This window comes from Xenopus laevis, chromosome 6L (assembly GCF_017654675.1).
Source record: "Xenopus laevis strain J_2021 chromosome 6L, Xenopus_laevis_v10.1, whole genome shotgun sequence".
Classification (NCBI taxonomy): Eukaryota; Metazoa; Chordata; class Amphibia; order Anura; family Pipidae; genus Xenopus; species Xenopus laevis.
Window position 1 is genome coordinate 37743215 of NC_054381.1, and position 19911 is coordinate 37763125.

The 19911-nt window shown below is 41.4% G+C and overlaps 3 protein-coding genes across 10 annotated transcripts in view; 2 read left to right on the plus strand and 1 right to left on the minus strand.

The window, feature by feature from the left end:
• The window catches only part of LOC121394554 (basic leucine zipper and W2 domain-containing protein 2-like), a 337450-nt gene that overhangs the window by 209020 nt on the left and 108519 nt on the right, over positions 1-19911 (plus strand). The gene's annotated exons all lie outside the window — the stretch shown is intronic.
• bzw2.L (basic leucine zipper and W2 domains 2 L homeolog) overlaps positions 1-19911 on the plus strand; it is a gene marked incomplete at its 5' end in the record, with an annotated part of 176390 nt that overhangs the window by 17037 nt on the left and 139442 nt on the right.
• Positions 38-15413, minus strand: LOC121394559 (ankyrin repeat and MYND domain-containing protein 2-like). Of its 7 annotated transcripts, none has more exons than XR_005961765.1 (6): positions 14893-15413; positions 4565-4629; positions 3796-4386; positions 1475-1610; positions 871-946; positions 38-755 (listed from the first exon to the last, which is right to left on the minus strand). XR_005961765.1 is itself a non-coding variant. In XM_041565953.1 (5 exons), the coding sequence occupies exons 3-5, from the start codon at positions 3828-3830 to the stop codon at positions 558-560; spliced, it is 309 nt and encodes a 102-aa protein (XP_041421887.1). In that variant the 5' UTR covers positions 3831-3922; positions 4565-4629; positions 14893-15401; the 3' UTR covers positions 38-557. The 7 variants fall into 7 exon arrangements, 3 of the variants coding, with proteins under 3 accessions (XP_041421887.1, XP_041421888.1, XP_041421889.1); XR_005961766.1 differs by having other exon boundaries at positions 38-759; XR_005961764.1 differs by lacking the exon at positions 1475-1610 and having other exon boundaries at positions 14893-15410.

Sequence of the window (19911 nt, forward strand, 5' to 3'; positions counted from 1 at the left end):
CAGTCACTGAATGATAAAGAAAAACACAATGTTGGTCTACAGTGGGAAGCAGATTTATTTCCATGCTGAATGTTTTCTTATTTATGAAATGTAATGTAAAAAACTTGAATCAGTGTAGTCGGGGTGAAAAATTCAAATACTCGAATTGATTGAGTTTTGGAGCGAAAACAACCAAAAAAAAACGACTGAACATCATAAAGGCTACAAACGGCTCAAGGGACCTCTGCCTTTGATTTTTAATGACCTCGACAGATTTTAGTTGGAGTATTTTTGGATTCTAGCTATTTCCAGCTTCCGGGTATAATAAATCTCGAAAAATGTGATATTTATTAAAATTTACATTACGTTTTGGCAGTCATGCTGTTCTTGAAACGCAGGCATTCTAGCTTATCTTCAGTGTAACCTCAGTTTCTCTGAACTGTAGCTTCTCTACCTCCATCTCTTCTATCTAATGCTGCTGAAAACTGTGAAGCTGCTTGAAGAAGCAAAAAGAGTGCTTTATATGTTACTACACAGTCGCAGTTTGACAAAGATTAGAACTCCTCCAATCATATCTATTAGTCTTTCTTTAGTAAATGCAGGCCAGCTATTGCAATGTAAAGAATAAGTGGTAAAAAGCCAGGATCCTCTGCAGTTGCAGCATATATGGAATCCTCCTTTATTTCAAGCTTCATGTTGGATAAAGCAAGTCGTTTTTGTGCATGTGAAATCCTCATTGGTCGAGGAAATCCATCAGAGTTGCTGCAGTCCTTTTTCTGACTCATAAATAAAACAAAAATAAAATAAATAACTACTCTCTCGCTATACATATATATTTAAACGTATTTCTTTTATTCTTATGTAATCATGATAGTTAGTGAATCCACTCACCAAAGCAGAGAATACGGATGGGTAAAAGCTGAAGTTCACAGCAAGTGCCAAGAACTGCCAACGCCGAGTCTGATAACTGTCATGAAAATGGATTGTTATAGGGTTACAAAGCTTAGGTGCAACACCACAGTCATTTCTAATAGTAACAAAGTCACTTACACCAGAGATACTGAAAGCAGAACTGAAATCCTGTTCAACCTCAGCATCACCTTATTAACTGTGAGATTCACCTTAAATTCAGTTATAATGTAATGCTCACCAAGACTTTCCAAAATGAGGCCAACGGGTGGGATATGGCCTTCAAAATTACTTTTAAGGCCTCTATGACCCCGTTTGTTATAGATTAAACACTGCGTAACATTCAGGTCTTACATATAGCAAGTAATGGAATCCCTATTGTAAATATGAGGTCATGGAACATCAAAGCGAAGACTACTTGATTAAAATAATGTGGCCATGAAATGCTATTAATATAATAATCTGTGTAGTAGTATAATCATATGGCACAACCACACTCAACCCAAAGTGATTCCCAATATGTCACTGATGTAGGCTTACTCACAGAAGAGATTTTAAAAGAATAGTAACAAAAGTCACAACTAACCATCTGTTTAGCACACTCATTTGGATTTTAAGCTCTAAGGGGTAAATTCTTCCTCTTGTTGGCTTCCGATGGGGAAGACTAATTTCCTTGTGTGCCATTGGCCTAAGCCTTTCCCAACCATTGTGAAATCATTAACCTGTCAATAAAAACATGTCTATATATAACATGTTTATATTATAACTTGCAATTTAGGCAAATGTTTACATTTTAGTTGTGTTGTATTTTAATCTTGGATGATCATATGGCAAATGTCAGAATACTGCTACAAAACACCTTTGCAGAACAGGTACAAATACATTAATAGGATAAAATAGTTTTCCATGCAATACAAGCAAATAATAATGATGTAAATCATTTAAGGAGTGAATTAGAAAATATCAATCACCTTTAAGAGCACATGTGATGATGTGTAGAGTAGGGATGCACCGAATCCATTTTTTTGGATTCGGCCGAACCCCCAAATCCCTTACGAAAGATTCGGCTGAATACCGAACCGAATCCGAACCCTAATTTGCATACGCAATTTGCATATGCAAATTAGGGGTGGGAGGGGGAAAACATGTTTTACTTCCTTGTTTTTGTGACAAAAAGTCATGTGATTTCCCTCCCCGCCCCCAATTTACATATGCAAATTAGGATTCGGATTCGGTTCGGCCAAGCAGATGGATTTGGTCGAACCCGAATCCTGCTTAAAAAGGCCGAATCCAGGCCGAATCCCGAACCGAATCCTGGATTCGGTGCATCCCTAGTGTAGAGCCACAAGCAGTTCCCGATTAGCTGCAAGTAGAAACGTTTCATTTGTTATATCATATCCGTAAGATTCAGAGTGGTCTCTACTATTTTCCTCTGAGAATGTCAAAAAAAAGAAAGAAAAATATTCCAAAAAATATGTTTTCTTGTAGAACAGCGCCTAAAGCAAACGGAGAAAGCATAAAAGCAGGAACAAAATATGGTGTAGTATTTTCAATTGTTGTTAAGAGACCCTGTGCTGGAGAAGTAAAAAGTGAAAACAAGAAATGTTTTGCTAATGTGGGTTTCCCTTTAAAGAGGCCTCTTCTTTACAACCCAAAGTGTGTGCAAGCGAAATTGGTGTTCTCTGGGTCCTTCACCAAACTTTAGTAAAATTGCCTATTTACAAGATAGTGGCAGTTATATCGCATGTAGTTTAATTCCCAGTATTCTATATCCTCTCCTCCGCCAGCCACCGTTAGGCTCCCAGGTAAAAATACAAAAATTGCATAGTACAATAACGTTTTATTGTAGAACAGCCCGCAGCAGCAGGAGCCACCGCACGCAGAACAGGCAGCAAGAAGCTGGTGATACCGCCGAAAGATATATATGTAACAAAACCTTACAAACAAATGCGAGTGAAATTTTAAATGTTCTTAAAATTTTTTAATAAAACGTTATTGTACTATGCAATTTTTGTAACGGTGGCTGGCAGAGGAGAGGAGAATACTGGGAATTAAACTACATGCGATATAACTGCCCCTATCTTGTAAGTGGCAATTTTACTAAAGTTTGGTGAAGGACCCAGAGAACACAAATTTCGCTCTTACACTCTTTGGGATGTAAAAAAAGGTCTCTTTAAAGGGAAACCCACATTAGCAAAACATTTCTTGTTTTTTACTTTTTACTTCTCAAGCACAGGGTGTTTTAACAACAATTGAAAATACTACACTATATTTTGTTCCTGCTTTTTTTCTTTCTCCGTTTGCTTTAGGCGCTGTTCTACAAGAAAACATATTTTTGGAATATTTTTCTTGTAGGAGGGAGACAATCTAAAGGGCTAACTATTTCTATATTGTTGTATATTGTTTCTTCTGAGAAGGCATTAATTCATCAAAAGCTGCTCGAGTGGGCTTTAGTTCTGAACACAGATCTTCTACCTGCCAAAGGGAAAAATAAACAAATGCCATGTGCTGACTGATCACGAGCGAGAAGGCAAAAAACTGATCTCTGTGAACTGTGAGAAAAACTATAAAGCTGTGATACTTCATAGCTACTATACAGCTTAGATTTGGTCAATTGCTGTGGGCAGTTGAAAGATTAGACTACATATCAGTGGTTGAATTATATTCTTCCAATGCCAGCACTGAAAATGTCATCTGAATAGCCACTAGCATTATACAAAATTATTTACATTATTAAGCGATTCCATGTAATAAAGATCACATAATGCAGCACTGCTTTCATCTTAAGAAAGGCCCATTAGATCAACAAATGTGGCTCGGCTTAGTCATTGGCTGCTTTGTACAGGAGTAACTGCAAAAGGCAGCACACAAACAAACAAAGAGATTTCCAATATTCACTGATCTTACCACAGCTTGTAGCTGAGACAGTGCTCTGCCGTCATAAAGGATTTCACACAGCAGTGTATACAGCTCTAGATACTGGACATCAGGAATCTGCTCCCATGCAAAAAATGTTTCTTATATGTCGCAATCCCTTTTTGGGAATAAATAAAAATCAAACTGCTTTGAAGAGAACAATGAAAAATTCACATATAAACTTTATATCAACAGTTCACAGCACAACAAAAAGTCATTTATCTGGTGGAACATTGTTGGATGGATATCTGGGAGATAGCAATGTTTTGACACACCCAAACAGTAGCGTTCCAATGCCGGCGAATAAATTTGCAAATCTTCCACGAAAATTCTCCAGTGTCAATTTCCGATTTTCCCTATTTTGCATGAAAATGTAACATTTTCAAGATTTTTTCATGAAAATTGTCCAAATTTTTTCGTGAACTATCCGATTTCACAATCTTTCCGCTAATTCTTCACCGTTTCACGAATTTCTTGAATTTTGTGGGGAATTCACAATTTTTCCTTTATTGTAGCCATAAAGAGCAATTTTTCATTTTTTTTTTTTTATTGGCTATCGGAATCAGCGACCGATTTTGAAAGCTAGAAAGAAGGAGAAGCAAATAATTTTAGAATTATAAAAAAAGACCAGTTAAAAAGTTTCAAATGGCATTCTATAACATACTAAAATTAACATGAAGGTGAACTACCCCTTTAAACAGGTAGTGCTCCAGCTCTTGTGACCTCGCCCAGCTTTGAAGCCTATAGCAATATCACGTACCTCATCCAAACAGTTAACACGGACATCCTTGCTTCCTAAAAGCCTCCGAGTTTCCTGAATGTTCCCTGTTGGTTATAACGATATAAATGGCAGTTAGCAGTGGCAGAGTAAACATGTCATATAGTGTACAGGAAATAAAACATTGTGTATATTCAATTTACCTTTGAATCCTACATGAAAATGAAGAGAGAGTTCATGATGACTTCTGCTGCTCTTATTTACAGCTATAGTTGAGTGGGATCTGTCATATCAAGTGCTTAGCACAGACACTTTCCATTAAATGTAACAAAAACTGTAATATTCTAAATTTCACACAGAGAACTTTGATTGCAGGGCTTATTAGCAGTACAGCTATGAGATCCATTATCTGTAAACCCCATTACCCGAATTACGGAATGGCCATCTCCCATAGACTCCACCGTAAGCAAATAATCTAGTTTATAAAATGATTTCCCTTTCTCTGTAATAATAAAACAGTACCTTGTACTTGGTCCCAACTAAGATAAAATTAATCCGTATTGGAAGCAAAACAATTCTACTGGAATTAGTTCAAGTTTTAAGTAGAATTAAAATATTGGCGATCCAAATTACAGAAAGAACCCTTATCAGGAAAACCCCAGGTCCAGAGCATTTTGGATTACAGGCCCCATATCTGTACTAAAAATTCCTAGTAGTCTTGAACATTGCACCTAAGTGATTCTTTTCCATAAAGTGTGGCCCTTATTTTCAGTTGCTGCAATATAATCACTATGCTCAAACAATATAAACGCACACATTATTTAATAGTCCTAAACTGTCATTTTAAGACAAGTTGAAGTTCCTTTAACAAACAGGGGAAATATCCCTATAAACATCACAGCAGATATAATGTTCAAGTAATACCTATTAAGAGATAGGACAAAACTCCCGAACACACTCAGGAATAAACCTAATGTTACTGTTCTAATACCACAGTCTACCAGCAAAAGAATCCAGTTATAGAAAACGTCTGGGCACACTCAATATTACTAGCAATATGACCTTTCATTATAAGGAAGGGGGAATAAAAACAGTGTCAACTGTGTGTATCCACATCTCTAATTGCAGTCCATAGTGAAATTTTACAAAGTGGGGGGTAATTTATCAACACTGGGCAATTTTGCCTAGGGGCAGTAACCCATGGCAACCAATCAAATTGTTGCATTCATTGTTCTACTTGCAGCTGACTTTAAAAAGCTAATCACTCTGGTTGCTATAGGTAACTGCCCATGGGCAAATTTGCCCGGTGTTGATAAATAAGCCCTGGTTTTTCTGCAGCGGAGCTGTCCTTTGGCTGTAGTATTCCTGGCTTTTACTTCTGCAAGTTCCACTAGACACATTCTTTAAATCTGTACTGTGGTTCTCCTAGCACAGTGGTTCTTAAAGGGGTTGTTCACCTTTGAGTTAACTTTTAGTATGATGTAGAGAGTGATATTCTGAGACAATGTGCAATTGTATTTCATTTTTTATTATTTGTGGTTTTTGTGTAATTTAGCTTTTTATTCAGCGGGGCTCCAGTATGCAGTTATAGCAATCTGGTTGCTAGGGTACAAGTTACCCTAACAACCATGCATTGATTTGAATAAGAGACTGGAATATGAATAGGAGAGGCCTGAATATAAAGATGAGTAATAAAAAGTAGCAATACATTTGTAGACACACAGAGCATTTGTTTTTAGATGGGGTCATTGATCTAGGGATGCACCGAATCCACTATTTTGGATTTGGCCAAACCCCCGAATCCTTTGCAAAAGATCTGGCTGAAAACTGAACCGAATCCAAATTTGCATATGCATATTAGGGGTGGGAAGGGGAAACATTTTTTACTTCCTTGTTTTGTGACAAAAGTCACGCAATTTCCTCCCCTAATTTGCATATGCAAATTAGGATTCGGTTTGGCCTGGCAGAAGGATTCCTTCCTTCAGAAGGATTCTGTGCATCCCTACTGATCCCATTTGAAAGCTGGAGAGAGTCAGAAGAAAAAGGCAAATAGTTAAAAACTATTTAAAAATGTATAATGAAGACCAGTTAAAAAGTTGCCTTAGTTAACTTAAATAAATCACCCCTTTAACTTTGCTCATGACAGTATCCCTTTAAACAATGGATAAATGATGCCTGCACCCTTCAACGTTTCTAGTGGATCTAGGTCTGGACTGGGAATTAAAATAGGCCCTGGCATTTCAGGTACACAGAGGCTCAAATATCCCACACAGAGGCCCAAACAGTCCCACCAGCCCACTAAATACTGACTTTCTATGGCACCTTATAGCAGCCCCTCTGGCATTTGCCAGTCCGGGGATGAGTGGATGAATTAACAACAAATTGCAGAATCTCACTTTTGGATTTTTCCAGCTATAACATTTGAACTACGCCACAATAGGCAGTTCATGTCCACAAAAACAACAGGTTATTGTATTATTATGAAACGCATTGTGCAGTTCTCTTCTGAATCTCTAGCACACACACACATATGACCCGTCCATTAAATGAGACCTAGGCAATATTTTGGCTGAGCTAGTGCTGGGAGATGTATTTACACAGTAGCTGGAGCACTAACGACTGCCAAGTCTTGCTTTAAATAACTAGAGATTCCTGGAATCATAAACTTGTGGCATTTGCCAACATCACACACCCTTCCCAACCCCCCCCCCTCTTTTTTTCAATGTATTTTTAATTCCCCTTGTAGTTATTAGCGGTGTTCTGTCTGGGATACATTTCCAAGAAGATAAACAATGTTTAACCAATGAGCGTAGAGAAGCCATACTGATGTTAGAGTTCAGGACTCTGCAGCCACACAATACACAGAAGAGATAAACAATCCTTCATTTAAACTGGCAAGAGTTAACCTAGAAGAGGATTAGCAGAGAGAGTCAGCCTGAATTTGCCATCTTCCATATCAGGACACAGGGGCGGCTTATCTCCCTTCTGCTCTTGTTACAATAACCACAGATTATCTCTTTAATTACGTCTAGTGCAGCTTAGCACAAAAGAAAGATTTCATATCCATTATGTAAGGTTTCATACCTTGCCCTCAACCTGGCCTGTTATTCCAGTGCAATACAAACAATTCTTCTACCAAACCGCCCTCTTCATAGAACTGACAATTTGCTGAGATTCCGTTCATCCACAACACAGGAACTTCCCTTTTACACTTGTATTTTATAGGCGAACAGCTAATGATTGTAAAATTAATATTCTTCCTTCCTGCTTCTCTCAGTCTAGGGGGCAGATTTACTAAAGGGCGAAGTGACTAAAGCGGTCGACAATTTACCGTTTTCTAGGCACTTTGCCAATTTTTTGACAGGCGCAGGCATAACTTTGCTAGCGAAAGAGACAGACGCTAGCGCTGATTCACACTCTTATCGCCAGGCGATTGGACGTTACTTCCGCAAATTCACGAATTTTACTGAACGTTACCTCTTTCGCCAGACTTAGTTTAGACCAGTCGAAGAGCATAGATCTTCATCAATTTTAATGGAAAGATTTTCGAAGTCCCAAAAACGCTCGTGTTTTTTTCCTTTTTTCAGAGTGATAGGCTGCAAAAGTCCGTAAAAAAATTTTTTGTGTAACCGGGTTCCTCCCTACATTTCCTAACATATGGAACATTAACTATACAGTGGGCTCATGTGTAGGGCAATATAACAACTCTATTTTATTTATTAAGGTACCCTAGACTTGTGTAATGTAATGTATTTGCTGCAACATATGTCCATTAAACTTTACAATTTCCCACCATATGCAATTAGCCTGAGCAAAGACCTCTAACAAAGTTGTGATATAATTGAACGATAGCGCATCTTCACTTTGTTTGCCAAAGTAACGCTAGTGAAAATTCGCTGGCGTTCAGCGCCCTGGACGCAACTGCTCATTTTAGTAAATTACCGTTGCTTGAGCGAATTTTCGCCTGCGAAGTGTAGCGAATTTTCGCATGTTAGTAAATTTCCCCCTAGGTGTGTTATCCATGAGCATCTATCCCACGTCGCATATCATTAGAAAAGTGACTGCTCCTGTACAGATACAGTGTTTAATTATGCATAATTTGCAAGTAATTAACTTTACATGGCCACGCTGGGAGCGATGCTGATGAAAATGTGTAATGTTTGCCTCTAGCACAACTGCATTCTGCAGGCAATTCAGATTTCAGTAGTCAGAAGATTGCCCATCTATTCCAATGTTAACCATTCTCTCAGGGGACCCACGCTAAGTCAAGAAATCGGCTTTGTGAGCCAAAAATATGATTTTAGAACTGGCCGTGCGCCTCGTTTAATTGCCATTGTCTATTGGAGGAGAACGTTTCAATGTATTTAGGGGACAAGTGTACATTAGGAATCCCTGATTTATGTATTGCTGCATGTTTGTTTAAATAACTGAATTTGGCAACAACAGCATTACACTGTTATAACGTTTTGCCATGCTTGAACCTTCCTTACTGTACAAGGGGATAAACTGTAGTGCTTCATTTGTTTTTAATATTACAGAGACAATGATATGTTAGCAACTGTACAGGCAGTTATAAAAAGTAATAATAAAACCCACATTTTAATATAATATGAAATAGATCACTATGCTGTGTATACTTCAGATCACAGTTTCACAATTAACTTGCTGGATATGCTTAAAGGAAAACTATACCCCCAAACAATGTAGGTCTATATTAAAAGATATTGAGTAAAACAGCTCATGTGTAAAACCCTGCTTCATGTAAATGAACCATTATCATAAATAATATACTTTTTTAGTAGTATGTGCCATTGGGTAATCATAAATAGAAAATTGCCATTTTAAAAAATAAGGGCCGCCCCCTGAGATCGTACGATTCACTGTGCACACAAACAAACCACATGTAAGGTCACATGAGCCAATTAACAGACAGAGTTCTGCCTTTTGCTTCCTCACTTCTTCCTGTTCCAGTTAGTGTTGTAGTATTTCTGGTCAGGTGATCTCTGAGGCAGCACAGATAGAGTCACGAAATGGTGGTTCAAGGCAAGAGATGTAAAAGGGCAATATTTACTGTATGTAAATATATATTCCAGTTTGGTAAGATTCTTTAATATGTCATTCAATTTGATATAAACTATCTGTTGCTTAAGTATTCATTTTGGGGGTATAGTTTTCCTTTAAATGGATTGTTTCACCTTTGAGTAACGGAGTATGATGTAGAGAGTGATATTCTGAGAATTTGCAATTGGTTTTCATATTGTATTATTGAATTATTTTAACAGTATGGGACCTGTTATCCAGAATGCTCGGGACCTGGGGGTTTTCCCAGAAAAGGGATCTTTCTGTAATTCAGATCTTCGTACCTTAAGACTACTAGAAAATCATGTAACATAAAATAAAACCAATAGGTTGGTTGTGCTTCCAATCAGGATGAATTATATCTTAGTTTGGATCAAGTTCAAGGTAATGTTTTATTATTACAGAGAAAAAGGAAATCATTTTTAAAAATTTGGATAAAATGGAGTCTATGGGAGACGGCCTTTCAGTAATTCTGAGCTTTCTGGATAACGGAACCCATATTATTATTTAGCTTTTTTTATTCAGCAGCTCTCCAGTTTGCAATTTCAGGAATCTGGTTGCTAGGGTACAAACTACCCTACCAACCCTGCATTGATCTGAATATTAGACTGGAATATGAAAGGAGAGGGCTAGTGATGTGAGGGCCAGCCCAAAACCCGCAGGTTGAACGGGTTCGGGCTGGCTACCCGTGAAAAATCTTTGGTCCACAGGCGGGTTCAGGTTGAGCACTCCATTCCACTCTGCCCAACTGTGACCTTGGCGGCTGGCTTCTGGGCCGTTCATTTATAGACTCGCGCTTACCCCGCCCCTTTCATGACATCACCTCGGGACAGGAGCGGGTCTATAATAGAGGGTCGGACTGGTCCGGGGCAGGTTCGGGCTGGGTCAAGGAAAACTCGACCCGCACATCACAAGAGAGGGCATGAATAGAAAGAGTAATAAGTAGCATAACAATAGATTTGTAGCCTTGCAGAACATTTGTTTTAGATGGGGTCAGTGACCCCCATTTGAAAGCTGGAGAAAGTCAGAAGAAGAAGACAAATAATTAGAAAACTATAAAAAATAAATAATGAAGACCAATTTAAAAGTTGCTTAGAATTGGTCATTCTATAAACATACTAAAAGGTGAACCACCCCTTTAAGTGAGATAAAAGGATATATGGAAACATGTAATGTTATGAAATAAAGTCATTAAAATTAGTTCACAATATTAAAAAGACACTGCTAAACATGATTTTATATGTCAGGGAAGACTAGTATGAAAATGGTATTGAGGGGTGCTGGGTGTCTTAAAGGAACAGTTCAGTATAAAAATAAAAACTGGGTAAATAGGCTGTGCAAGATAAAAAAAATAATCTAATATAGCCAAAAAAGTAATGTATAAAGGCTGGAGTGACAGGATGTCTAACATAATAGCCAGAACACAACTTCCTGCTTTTCAGCTCTCTAACTCCGAGTTAGTCAGCGACTTTAAGGGGGACCACATGGGACATAATTGTATAGTGAGTTTGCAATTGATCCTTAGCATTCAACTCAAACAGATTCAAAAGCAAACAGTTATTGATGTTATATTGAAATATTGTTTCTGTCTCCATTATGTGCTGCATGGCTGTTAAACATGATGTCCGAGCTGTTGCTTGTAACTCTACCTTAGTTATGATTCAGGCCAGTGCATATTTACTAATGTTCAACATATAAAATCATGTAGTATTCCCCTACGAAATAAAGATTTGTAAGATCTGCAGTACACCTAATTATTAAATGGTGTTCGCCAAAATTGTTGTTGCTCTTTTACAGATGGACACATCTAGCCCACCCCCACCCATATCAGTGTGGCAACATGGAGGTTTATTGCACAAGATCCTAAAGTGATAAAAGTGCCTAGGTGAATCCATAGTATAAATAAGTAAAATCCTAAAAGTGACTGTGTGCAACCCAGCCTATCAACCTGAATATAGAAATTTCTTTATTGTTGTCAAAAGGCTTGAGTAAAAGAGCATAGTGTTGCATAAAGTGCACAAAGTGCCATAGATCACAAGTGCAATCTTATGTGTTAAAGCACACCAGAGGGTGCAAAAAAAAAATTCCCACAATTCCACCCTGCAATCAGCACTTGGAAACACCTGTGTGGGTATGCACAATAGGGAGATACGGGATGCGTTTCGTTCTATGCTCCCCTGTGGCGGAATGCAGGAAAACTGGCCGCAGAGAAGCGCATGGCGAAATGCCTGTTAGTATGAGCGTAACAAATGTCACCTTCCTCCACAAGCTATCAGGGAACTAGACTCAAGGTTTGACTCCTGTCTGATAATTCAACAGTCCTGGCTGCCTAAATTAAACTTGATGGAAAAGTTATTCATATCAAAGAAAGAAGAGCATGCCAACCCTAGCTTTACTTCTTTGCAGCTTTTATAGTTAAAGGGGTGGTTCAGCTTTAACGTTAACTTTTAGTATGTTATAGAATGGCTATTTCTACACAACTTTTCAATTGGTTCATTCATTATTTTTTATAGTTTTTAAATGTTTTCCCCTTCTTCTTCTGAACTCTTTCTGACTTCAAATGGGAGTCACTGATCCCATCTAGACAAATGCTCTGTAATGGTAAGGCCAGACGAGGAGATTCGGGGAGATTTTTGTCGCCTGGCGACTTATCGCCACGTCTTTTGCGCGACTATCTCCCCTAACTTGCCTCAGCGTCTTTTCCCCCATAGGCTACACAGCGCAAAATCGCCTGCGCTAATGCACACGCGGCGATGCGTTTTCAATAGTCGCCCAAAGTTGCTCAGCGCAGGCGATTTTGCGCTGTAGCCTATGGTGAAAAGACGCTGAGGCAGATCGGGGAGATAGTCGCGCAAAATCGAATCTCCTCGTCTTGCCTTACCCTAAGGCTACACATTTCTTATTATTGCTACTTTTCTTACTCATCTTTCTATTCAGAATGTCTCCTATTTACAGGTATATTCCAGTCTCTTATTCAAATCAATGCATGGTTGCTAAGGTAATTTGGACCGTAGCAACCGGATTTCTCTGAGATTGCAAACTGGAGAGCTGCTGAATAACAGTCAGGGGCACACAGGCAGATTCGTGGAAGAATTAGTCACCGGTGACAAATCTCCTCTTCTTCAGGGCTATTAATCTCCCTGAACTGTCTCCCCTGCCTTCCCGCCGGCGATTTACATTTTAGCCTCTCTGGCACTCTGAGCGATTCGTTTTCTGAAGTCGCCCAAGTTGCCTCACGAGGCACCAGAAATCCTTTGCGAAAGATTCAGTCGAATACCGAATTTGCATACACAAATTAGGGGTGGGAATGGGAAAACAATTTTTACTTCTTTGTTTTGTGACAAAGTCACGCAATATCCCTTCATCCCCAATTTGCATATGGCACATTAGGATTCGGTTCAGCCGGGCAGAAGGATTCAGCCGAATCCTGTACGGATTCTGACCGAATCCTGGATTCAGTGCATCCCTAGAAAATATACATGATCATTATGGAATTAGCCTATTGCCTGTTGGGGCTTCCATACTAATAGTAGGCCTGCTATCTAGATAACTAGGACCCAACTTATCCTATCCCCATGTGCAGTTCTATTTGACATAATTAAAGGGGATCCCTGCCAGAGAGAGAGAGAGAGAGAGAGAGAGAGAGAGAGAGAGAGAAAAAAAATGGAACAGCTAAAACAAAGAAAAGTTACGAGAACACAAAAGAAAATAACATAGACAAGCATAAATAGGGAAACAATTTCATATGTAATACCCACCACAATTCATAGTATAATGGCAGATTCACAAATGATACCCACTAAATTTTATTTTATGTACATCGGCCTCCAGCACATGTATAAAACTAAACACACATACAACATTTTCAGCAGTAATGGCAGACAACAATGAAAGAGTTAAGGCTGAAATTCGCACTGGGGTTTTCTTCCTGGGGTGGGGGGAGTAGATAGCCATAAATTTCTGCAAAGCCTAGAGTAAAAAATAATCACAGGACACCCGTGTGTAGGCGGGAAGTTTTTAAATAAGTGAATCAGTAATAGAGATGCTGTTCTTCCTGCTGCTATTTGCTCTCTCTTAGGGCAAAGTCGTCCCGGAGGCAACTTCGGGCGACTTTGGAAACAAGCAATCCGAGTGCCATCGCACCGGAGATTCACATTCCTAGCCGGAGGCAAAGCTTTTCAGGGAGATTAGTTGCCTGAAGAAGAGGCAATTGTCGCCCAGACTAATCTTCCCCGAATCTTAGCTTGTGCAATAACCCGCCTAGGTGGTGGCAGACGAGGCTATGGGAGAGATAGTCGCCCAGGCCGACAAATCATCTCTTCTCAGGGCAACTAATCTTGTCTAAATGCGTCCCGCCGGCTAGAATGTAAATTGCTGGCGGGATGGCACTCAGAACGATTTGCTTTCCCGAAGTCGCCTCACGAGGAGCTTTCCGAGTGCCATCCCCGCTGGCGTTTACACTCTAGCAGCTTTGATGTGAGTCTGTGTAAATTCAGGCAGCCGTGCACAATGAACTACATTTAGGGCAGAGACACATGTGAAGATTTAGTCGCCCTGAACTGCCTTCCCGCTGGCTATATCGAATCGCAGCGCTTTGTTTCTCACGAGTTTAGTGGGCCCTGAGCAATGCTCCCTTTTGCCCCTGTTATTACAACAGCCCTTATCACCTACCCGTAGAATTCAAAGTGGGGTGAGGTTCATTTGCTAGTAATCTGTAGCTCAGGTTTTATAAAATAAAAGACTATTAGGGACATACAAGAAGCCAAGCGTTTCGTGCTAAATGGGCACTTACTCATAATCCTACCATCTCCCTTCTACAGCGCCTGCTCCTCCCATAATGCACGGCTTCCTCAGTGACGTGTACTGGAGCTGTGCTATTAGAACTCTTAGCAGGCTTCAGTACTTGCTAGAAAGTTGTAGGACCCTAGCAGCTGTAATCAGGTTGGGGAATCCCATTGCGCATGACATAAAGGGGTCGGGGAATAAACCACTCAATCCTCCTGCCCCTTTTATCCAGCACTTTGCACAAAGCTGGGGTGGACTCCTTTCGGCTGATTTCTTATTAAGCCTGTGCTGCTGCCGCTGGACAGCCAGAAATCAGGATGAGCAGAAGGGATAGTAGTTGTTAGCGGCTCAACTTGCTTTACCTCAACTTGCTTACCACCAGTGGCGTAAAAAAGGCTCCCGGGGCCCCTCAGGACCCCCCGCCCCCATTTCGGGGGCCTTAGTTACGCCACTGCATTAGGCGTGTATGGAGGTGAAGCCGGAGCTGTTGGAGGCAAGTTACCCACCTTGGGAGATGTGTGTGAGCAGCTGCCTCTCGTCCTCTGTCAGTTCTCCTTTCCTGGGAGCCATGCCGCAGCCTCCGCACCACTGACAACTACTGAGGGTTAACTGAGGGCTATCAGGTAACAATGAGCCTTTACTGCGCTGTGATACCTCCTCACCGGCTCAGAACAAGGAATCCCACTCGGAGCTACACACATCTATCCATCCAGCGACCAGCTTCCACCATCACAACTCCTGGCAACAGCGCTGCTCCCTGGCATAAACCACTCTGCACCCCCCTCAATTAAAAAAAACCCTATTTTATCTCCGGAACACATGTGAAACAATAAGTAGCACCGATACCAATAGAAATATGTGGACTAACAACCCGCAGTATTTCGAGTGGGATGTGGCGGCTTGTCTGAGCATAAAAGGAGCAGATATTATAAAATGCTTCCCCCTATCGCCTAGTGGCGTTGGTTCGTCCCACCAGGCTGTGTGCAGTGCTGCTAGCTAGCGGTGGGAGTTCGTGTAATAGAGACTGTCCGTCTGCCTGGGTCTCTGAACATGGGAGGTATTGCACAAGATCCTAAAGTGGATTAAAAGTTGCCTAGGTGAATCCATAGTATAAATAAGAAATCCTAAAAAGTGATGTGTGCAACCCAGCCTGATCAACCTGAATATAGAAATTTCTTTATTGTTGTCAAAAGGCTTGAGATAAAAGAACAGAGTGTTGCATAAAGTGCCACAAAGTGCCATAGATCAACGAATCAATCTATGTGTTAAAGCACAACCAGAGTTGCAAAAAAAAAAAAATCCACAATTCCACTGCAATCAGCACTTGGAAACACCTGTGTGGGTATGCCAATAGGGAGATTACGGATGCGTTTCTTCTATGCTCCCCTGTGGCGAATGCAGGAAAGACTGGCCGCAGAGAGCGCATGGCGAAATGCCTGTTCTAGTATGAGCGAACCAAATGTCACCTTCTCCACAGCTATCAGGGAACTAGACTCAAGGTTTGACTCCTGTCGTGAAAATCAACAGTCTGGCTGCCTAAAATTAAACTTGATGGAAAATTATTCAATCAAAGAAAGAAGAGCATGCCAACCCGTAGCTTACTTCTTGCACTTTTGAGTTAAAGGGAAGCATGGTTCAGCTTTACGCGTTAACTTTACGTATGTTAGTAGAAGGCTATTTGCTAAACACTTTTCAATGGTTCATTTCATTATTTTTTATAAGTTTTTAGAAGTTTTCCCTTCTTCTCTGACTCTTTTCTGACCTTCAAATGGGAATCACTGATCCCATCTAGACAAATGCTCATGTATGTAAGGCAAGACGAGGAGATTCGGGAGATTTTGTCGCCTGGCGACGTCATCGCACGGCTTTGCGCGACTATCTCCCATAACTGCCTCAGCGTCTTTTCCCCCATAGGCTACAGCGCAAAAGCACTGCGGCTACATGCACACGCAGAGCGATGCGGTTTCAATAGTCGTCCCAAAGTTGCCTCAGCGCCAGCGATTTTGTCCTGTAGCCTATGGTGAAAGACGCTGAGGCAGATCAGTGGAGAAGTCGCGCAAAATCGAATCTCCTCGTTTGCCTTTAACCCTAAGGCCTACACACTTTCTTCATATTGCTACTTTTTCCTACTATCTTTCTATTCAGGATGTCCCTATTACAGTATTATTCCAGTCTCTTATTCAATCAATGCATTGGTGCTAAGGTATTTGGGACCGTAGCAACCGGATTTTCTGGAAGATTGCAAACTGAGAGCTGCTGAATAACAGTCAGCACAGGCAGATTCGTGAATTAAGGTGCACCGGTATCAAATCTCTCTTCTCAGGCGATTAATCTCCCTGAACGGTTCTCCCCTGCCTTCCCCGGCGATTTACATTTTAGCCTCTCTGGGCACTGGAGCGAGTCGATTTTCTGAAGTCGCCCAAAGTTGCCTCACGAGGCACTCAGAATCCTTTGCGAAAGAGTCGTCGGAATAGCGAATTTGCATACACAAATTAGGGTGAAGGTCATTGGGAATGGAAAACAATTTTTACTTCTTGTGTTTTGGACAAGTCACGCCAATATCCCTTCATCCCCGCAAATTGCATCATGGCACATTAGGCATCGGTTCAGGCCGGGGGCAGAAGGATTAAGCCGATCCTGTCGGATTCTGAACCAATCCTTGATTCAGTGCCATCCCTAGAAAAATTACATGATCTTATGGAATTAGGCCTATTGCCTGTTGGGGCTCCATATAATAGTAGGCCTGCTATCTAGGATATACTAGGACCCAACTATCCTTACCATTGTGCAGTTCTATTTGACATAATATAAAGGGGATCCCTGCCAGAGAGAGAGAGAGAGATGAAGAAGATGGACGAGAAGAGAAAGAGAAGAAAAAAAATGGAACAGTAAAACAAAGAAAAGTTTACGAGAACACAAAAGAAAAACCATAGACAAGCATAAAATAGGAAACCAATTTCATATGTAATACCCACCAGCAATCTCAATGCTATAATTGGCAGATTCACAAATGATACCCAACTAGAATTTTATTTTATGTACATCGGCCTCAGCACATGTATAAAAACTAAACACACATAACATTTTTCAGCAGTAATGCAGACAACAACGAAGAGTTAAGGCGGAAATTCGCACTGGAGGATTTTTTCTTCCGGGTGGGGGAAGGTAGATAGCCATAAATTTCTCCAAAGCCTAGGAAGTAAAATAATCACAGACCCCGTGTGTAGGCAGGGAAGTTTTAAAATGAATCAGTAATATGAGATGCTGTTCTTCTCTGCCTGCCTATTTGCTTCTCTCTCTAGGGCAAAGTCCGTCCCTGAGGCAACTTTCGGGCAGTAATTTGGAAACAAAGCAAACCGAATCCATCGCACCGGAGATTCACATTCTAGCCGGAGGCAAAGCTTTTCAGGGAGATTAGTTGGCCTGAAGAAGAGGCAATTTGTCGCCCGACTATATCGTCCCGAATCTTTAGCTGTGCACCTACCCGTAGGTGGTGGCAGACGAGGCTACCTGGAGAGATTAGGGTCCCTAGCGACAAATCATCTCTTCTCAGGGCCAACTAATCTTGTCTAAATGCCTTCCCGCGGCTAGAATGTAAATTGCTGCGTCGATGACTAGAACGATTTTGCCTTTCCGAAGCGCCTCACGAGGAAGCTGTCGATGCCATAACCGGCTGGCGATTGTACACTTCTAGCAGCTTTGATGGGAGTCTGTGTAATTCAGGCAGCCGTGCACAATATACATTTAGGCAGAGACACATGTCAAGATTAGTCGCCCTTGAACTGCCTTTCCGCTGCATAACGAGAATCGCAGCGCTTGTTCCCTCACGAGTTTAGGGCCCTGAGCAAATGCTCCCTTTTGCCCTGTATTAACAACAGCCTTCACCTCTCGAGAATTCAAAGTGGTGCAGGTTCATTGCTAGTAAATCTGTAGCTCAGGTTTTGAATAAAATAAAAAAGACTATTAGCGACATACAAAGAAGCACCAAGCGTTCTCGTGCCTGAAATGGCACTACCATAGTCCTAACCATCTGCCCTTCACAGCGCCTGCTCCCCCATAATGCCGGCTTCCTCCGTGGAGTTCGTGAACCTGAGCTGTGCTATTGAACTCTTACAGTCAGACTTTCTAGAAAGTTGTGTGACCCTAGCAGCTTGTATATCCAGGTTGGGGAATCCCATTGCGCATGACATAAATGGGGTCGGGAATAAACACTCAATCCCTTCCTGCCCCCTTTTATCCTAGCACTTGCACAAACTGGCGGTGGACTCCTTTCGGCTGATTTGCTTTAAGCCTGTGCTGCTGCCGCTGACAGCCAGAATCAGGGATAGCAGAGAGAGCAGAGGGATAGTAGTTGCTTGCCGGGTCTCGAACTCGCTTTACCTCAACTTGCTTACCGACCAAGTGGGCGTAAAAAAGGCTCCCGGGGCCCCTCAGACCCCCCGCCCCATTTCGGGGCCTAGTTACGCCACTGCACTTAGGCGTGTATGGAGGTGAAGCCGGAGCTGTTGGAGGCAAGTTACCCACCTGGGAGATGTGGCCACGCTATGTGAGCAGCTGCCTCTCTCCTCGTCAGTTCTCCATTTCGCTGGGGAGCACGTGCCGCAGCCCTCCGCCCCACTGACAACTAGCTGAGGTTAACTGAGGGTATCAGGTAACAATGAGCCTTTTACTGCGCTGTGATACCTCCTCACCGGCTCAGAAACAAGAAATTCCGCACTCGGACTTAAACACATCTATCCATCAGCGACCAGCTTCCCACCCATCACAACTCCCTGGCCAAACCAGCGCTGTTCCCTGCATTTCACCCACTCTGACCCCCCTCAATAAAAAAAAACCCTATTCTTATCTCCGAACACATGCGAAACAATAAGAGCAACAACGATACCAATAGAAACATGTGGTCTTAACAACCCGCAGTATTCGAGTGATGTGGCGCCTTGTACTGGAGCATAAAAGGAGCAGATATTATAAAATTGCTTCCCCCTATCGCCTAGTGGCGTTGGTTCGTCCCACCAGGCTGTGTGCAGTGCTTTGCTAGTAGCGGTGGATTCGGTAATAGAGACTGTCCTTCAGCCAGTGTCCTACTGGTCTGCCCTGAGGTCTCTGCGAGAGTGTCGGTGTGTGACAGCGGAGCCAATCCGAGCAGCATTACAGGTAAGTTCCAGGGGCACCGCCTCCACAACATATCTGCCTCAATGGGGAGAGTGGAAAACACATTGGAACATCCACTAGTGAGAGTCTAGTGTGAAACATACAGGAACCGCCACACAGACGCTGTATGCACTGACACAATTTGCCCCATACTTGTACATACACAGACACATGTTGATACACTGATACACACAACTGCTACACTCATGTGTGATACTACAATTCACATGCATTCACTGCTACACACGTGTACTTGGTATGACACATACAACTCATACAGTCATTGTACTTACAATTACACACATACACAATCTACACTCTGGCGCTTACGATACAAGTACTCTGCTATAATACACACTTGCCTTTACACTATA